The sequence below is a fragment of the Vigna unguiculata genome, chromosome 8, assembly GCF_037176805.1.
Source record: "Vigna unguiculata cultivar grain cowpea cultivar isolate G323 ecotype 2 chromosome 8, ASM3717680v1, whole genome shotgun sequence".
NCBI classification, from domain to species: Eukaryota; Viridiplantae; Streptophyta; class Magnoliopsida; order Fabales; family Fabaceae; genus Vigna; species Vigna unguiculata.
In genome coordinates this window covers 41,844,069-41,849,680 of record NC_140799.1, presented here as the reverse complement: position 1 = coordinate 41,849,680, position 5,612 = coordinate 41,844,069, and the positions used below count along the sequence as shown (strand labels likewise).

The 5,612-nt window shown below is 33.8% G+C and overlaps 1 protein-coding gene across 1 annotated transcript; it reads left to right on the top strand.

Moving 5' to 3' along the window:
- The first annotated feature begins 369 nt into the window (after positions 1–369).
- Positions 370–4,794, top strand: ACAT2 (acetoacetyl-CoA thiolase 2). The gene is made up of 13 exons (XM_028084366.2): positions 370–571; positions 923–990; positions 1,227–1,325; positions 1,408–1,581; positions 1,672–1,777; positions 1,857–1,995; positions 2,077–2,220; positions 2,550–2,635; positions 3,294–3,393; positions 3,540–3,650; positions 3,730–3,771; positions 4,114–4,200; positions 4,315–4,794. The coding sequence occupies exons 2-13, from the start codon at positions 942–944 to the stop codon at positions 4,402–4,404; spliced, it is 1,227 nt and encodes a 408-aa protein (XP_027940167.1). The 5' UTR covers positions 370–571; positions 923–941; the 3' UTR covers positions 4,405–4,794.
- The last annotated feature ends 818 nt before the right edge of the window (positions 4,795–5,612 follow it).

The following is a 5,612-nucleotide window of genomic DNA, read 5'->3' as shown; positions in this document are numbered from 1 at the left end:
CTTCACGCTCAGTTGGATAACCCTCGTGCTGATAACGTGTTATAAAATAAAGGTAATAAGAGAGACAAAGGAGAGGAAGAATAGAGAATGAGAGAGTAGGGAGCAACTTCTGTTTTTATGTGTGTCTCATTACTGATAGGACGAGTCCTATTTATAGGTACAATATGGTAACCCAGAAAGGATATAAAATCAAATAGTAAATACAAAATATTACATCATAAAGAGTAATGAATAATATGATTATCAATCATACGAGTGATTGTATAAATCAATGGACGACCATTAATTCATAACAAATAATAATTAATAATTAATAGTGCAAAGGTTACTACCTAACACACCTTTGGATTGGGGTTGAAGTAGATGAACGAGAAAATTGAGAAGATAAGAGAGCGATTGGGTTTGGCTCGGCACGTTGAACGTTGAGTAATTGTATGCATTGAAAGGCGCGTGTAACTCGTGGCGTCTTTCACCACGCCATATATAAGCACTCGCATCACCCATTTTTATTCGCTCTTCACTACTCTTTCGTCTTCTCACTGCCTCTTCCACACACACATCGCAGCCAAAGGTATATTCCAAACTTTCTTTCCTCAATTTCCGTCAGATCCGCGATTCGCTTATCGCATTTGATGCATGCATCATCTTTTATCCATCGTTTATTATTTACTCCTAATTATCTCCTAGATCTCCATTTTCCCCTCGATTCTCTCATCGTCACCTTTTATTGCATATTATTTGCTTGCTTTTTCGTATTTTCCAATTTCTGAATGGTTAACTTTTAAGAGGTTAATTTGTGCTGAGATATATCAGTTTTGATGATTCTTGCATCCACCGTACTTGAAATCAGTTCTCAAATATTATGTATCTTCGTTTACTAATTATGCCTAAATATCTCCGTATTTAATGTTTTGGATTACAGACTCCGTTTTCAACTATCAATGGCGCCAGCAGCTGCATCAGCATCTTCAGATTTCATAAAACCCAGAGGTCGTTCATCAAATATTTTGGATTACCTACATACACTTTCGAATTAGAGTATAATGATGAATCGCGCTGTTTATTTCACCTTGTAAAGTTTTCTCTGTAAAACTGTTCATTTGATCCGTCAGGCACAATCATAAAGAAAAAATAAATAAAAATTAAAGCGTTAAATTTCATATCTCTGAACTCTGATAGATTGGATGTATTTTCGTTATTTGATCTTTTATGTTTGATTTCTATAGATGTTTGCATTGTTGGCGTTGCACGTACGCCGATGGGTGGATTTCTTGGTACTCTGTCATCTCTATCTGCCACTAAGCTAGGCTCTATAGCCATTGAAGGTAACTATGGAAGCATATTTCAGTGTTTATTACATTGCATTTGAAACTTGTCGTGTTTACATGTTTTTTCATTGACATGCAGCTGCTCTTAAGAGGGCCAATGTTGATCCATCCCTTGTGGAAGAAGTGATTTTTGGGAATGTTCTTAGTGCTAATTTGGGGCAAGCTCCTGCAAGACAGGCTGCTCTCGGAGCAGGAATCCCCAATTCAGTAGTCTGCACTACTGTTAACAAAGTTTGTGCATCAGGAATGAAAGGTGGGTTTATTATTAGAAGAATTTTATTTGTATCATTGTATGTTTTTAAAATATAGAAAAAGGATATTAAATATGTTTTGGTTATTGCAGCTACAATGCTTGCAGCACAGAGTATTCAATTAGGCACAAATGATGTTGTTGTGGCTGGTGGTATGGAAAGCATGTCTAATGTACCTAAGTACCTGGCTGAAGCAAGGTCAGTATTGCATTTAATTTGACTCTCTTTAAGATTGGTTTTAGTTGTGGCAGAAACTGATTCAGTATTAAAACTTCAGGAAAGGATCGCGCCTCGGACATGATTCACTTGTTGATGGGATGTTGAAAGATGGGTTGTGGGATGTCTATAAGGATGTTGGGATGGGAGTGTGTGCTGAGCTTTGTGCAGATAACCATGCATTTACAAGAGAAGACCAGGTATTTAGCATTATTGTCTTTTGAGAAAGATTTAGCAGGATTATTGTAATAAATTTTGTTTATGTCTCTGTTTTCCCTCAGGACAACTATGCGATTCAGAGTTTTGAACGTGGAATTGCTGCCCAAGATAGTGGTGCCTTTAAATGGGAAATTGTTCCAGTTGAAGTCTCTGGTGGAAGGGGAAAACCTTCAACAGTCGTTGATAGGGATGAAGGCATAGGAAAGGTAACCACATAAATAAGTTGAAACATGCTAATATTTGTATGAATAGTAGTTTAGACTACAAAAACACTTGTTACGCAATAATATTTCCCAGTTTCATGACTCTGAAATATGTTAGAACGCCATAGGTTTTCTAAGCACGAGTTATATGGATATTGGATAATATTGTGAATATGTCCAGGTCTATTAAGATAGACAAATAATCAGGAGTCGGGATTGGAATTTAAAGTTTTTTTCTCCTCATAATTTAGTAAGTTTATAGTCAATAAATTTGTTTATACTCGATGTCGAATACTAGTCTATATTATTATATTTTCCTTTTCCTATGCCAGTTTGATGCTGCCAAGTTACGCAAACTTCGTCCGAGTTTCAAGGAGACCGGGGGTTCTGTTACTGCTGGCAATGCTTCCAGCATAAGGTTAATATGTTATCAAAACTTGCTCAATATTTTCGTGCATAACGATTTCTATTTGGATGCTCTGTTGAATTATTTTTGTTGTAAAAAAATAAAATTATATATGTCTGTCTGTATGTATATGTATAGAGGAAGAGAGAAAGGGGACTCTTTCTATTTGAGAATGAGAGGGATAAGTACTCACCATTTGATGTTATTATGAATGATAAAAATTTAAGTCCCAAGTCATGTGAGTATTTTTAAACTGTCAAATGACTTTTTTAATTGGTTATGTGAACTTAAAAAACTTTTAATATTGACCATCCATATATGGTTGTATGGTCCAACTTTGCCTATCTTATTCTTATAAAAAATGGATTTTCCACCATATAAATTTCTTATGTGTGCTGAAGCTGGGGTTTGTATGGGGAAGAGCAATACTTGTAAATCTGCCTCGTGCTCCTGGTAGTATAGATAGCAAAGAATGTCGTCAGGAAGACAAGTTTTTTGCCTATATTATCTTTGAGCCACAAGTGAATCATTTAGAATTGTATTTATGACATATTTATTATTTTATATGTCATTGAGTATTCATTTATCATTAACTTCAATTCTCAAATGATAATTAACACCCGTCGTTAGTTTAATATTTTAATAAAAATGAAAATGCTCTTTCTGACAGTGATGGTGCTGCTGCACTAGTTTTGGTGAGTGGAGAGAAGGCATTGAAGCTTGGACTTGAAGTTCTTGCAAAAATCACTGGATTTGCTGATGCTGCTCAGGTATATGAAATATATTTGAAATATGAACTACATCTTCGGACCATAAGAAATAAGAAATAGAAAAAAACATATTGGTATTCACACTATTTCTAGTATTTGCTATTATTATTAGTATAATTTCATACTCATGAGTTTGGGCTGTGCAGGAACCAGAGTTATTTACGACGGCTCCATCCCTTGCCATTCCCAAAGCCATTTCCAATGCAGGGTTGGAGGCTTCACAAATTGACTATTATGAAATTAATGAAGCTTTTGCGGTAGGAATTAATGCTGAATTATAGTACTTTTTCAATTCATGATGCTATAGATTTTAACTGTTCATATTACTGTCCGTAGGTTGTGGCTCTTGCAAACCAAAAACTTCTTGGACTAAATTCGGTAAGCTCTTCTGTGTCATCGAGTGAAAGTTGTAATCCTTTAGTGTATGTTGTTGACTGTCTTGAAGAGTGGATGCTGTTGTAGGTCCCGAATCCCTCTTTGCATAATGAAGAGCACATTACAATTTGTCTATAACCCATAATTTAAGATCATTGCGGCCATTAATGGCCTTATCTTTAATTATCTTAAAGAATTCATGCTGTCGTAGGCTCCAAACCCATCTTTGCATGGTGCAGAACATGTTAGATGTCTTTCTATAATCCATAATTTAACTTCACCGTCATCATTAATGGCTGTACCCTGCCATTTATTCCTTTTACTCAAGTAACTATTATTTTGCAGGAAAAAGTAAATGTACATGGTGGAGCTGTTGCACTGGGTCATCCTCTTGGATGCAGTGGTGCACGCGTTCTGGTGACACTTTTGGGGGTATATGATTTGTTCAAAACTTGCTATTTTACATTATAGAATAGCATGTATGGTCTTTCCATAATATTGAATGTTGTTTTTGGATTCAGTTAATCTAAAAGTTATAACCTGCAGGTATTGAAGCAGAAGAATGGGAAGTACGGAGTCGGTGGCATTTGCAACGGAGGAGGCGGTGCATCTGCCCTTGTTGTTGAGCTTCTGTGAGCCCTTTTTCGTCTTCCGTAAATGTCCTTTCAGAGCCAGCGTTTCGTGCCAAGCTCAAAGATCCTGCTTCCTTTATCATCGTACATGCAAATTCCAAATGTATTACAAGGACCAGACGGGAAGGGTTGACAGAAATTTAGCTACATAATTGTTAGGTTTTAGTCTTAGATACTGTGAAAGTGATGTTTTCTTAGTATCCAAGTAGATCATTCAGCAATAAAAAAAAGAAAAGCTTTCTGTTATATGTTACTGGCGTAATTTGATTTATGGTTTAGACTGGGAGTGATTCTTTTCAAGCCTCTTATTCCAAGCACAACATTACAAAAATTCTTGTACTTGCAAGATGTATTCTTGCGCTAAAATGGCCAAAAAGAAAAGGAGGTTGTACTTGATCTTGTGTTAAATTTATCATTAATGTGGTTATTGTTGGATAGTTGGGCTTGCATAAAGCTGATCCATATCGGTATTTAGACTATGATATTCTGAATCATTAATTATATAATTTTCATTTTTATTTTTTAATTATAAATGTATAATTTAATCATTATATAATTAAAATTATAATAACAAATTAAATCACAAATGTCCTGGAATTTAATTTGATTTTTAAATGTAATTTAATTTGACAGATGACTCCAACCTCTTATGTTTTATGTAAAAAATGCTAAGAATGTACTTTCACGTAGTTCGGTGAAATAGAAATCTTTTTATAAAGTGAGCACCTAATCGAGCAATAGAGAAAAATTGATCTTCTATAACTGACATTAAGGAGGAATATAATAAAAATATTATATTTATAATTTTATTTGGAAGAAAAAATAGTAAAGGGTTGAATATTTTTCATGGGATCCACCAAAAAGAATTTTTTTTAAAGTGGAGTGAAATATGAAACAAATATCTGTTTTTCACATAAAAATATGTGCTCTTCTACTGATCATCCGTAACCAAACATAAATAAAGGGGAATTAAATATGTTTATCCAATCAAATATGTATGCATATAAAATTATAAATTTAAAGTTATAATAAACTAGCATGAGACCCGTCGTGTTTTTGGTTTTTAAAATTTTTTAAAAATAATAGATTTTAATATTATTATCAATAAATCAATAATTTAATTTAAAAGTTATAAATGTTATAATTGTTAATTTAAATATATTTAAACGATAAATTCTTCTAACAATGATATAATTATATATTTATGTATAA

What these genes read in the sequence shown, in the direction of transcription:
- ACAT2 (XM_028084366.2), top strand. Translation starts at nt 942, where the DNA reads ATGGCGCCAGCAGCTGCATCAGCATCTTCAGATTTCATAAAACCCAGA. An exon ending in AGGCTCTATAGCCATTGAAG is followed by an intron (nt 1,326 to 1,407) that starts GTAACTATGGAA and finishes ATTGACATGCAG; the next exon opens with CTGCTCTTAAGAGGGCCAAT. An exon ending in GGGATGAAGGCATAGGAAAG is followed by an intron (nt 2,221 to 2,549) that starts GTAACCACATAA and finishes TTCCTATGCCAG; the next exon opens with TTTGATGCTGCCAAGTTACG.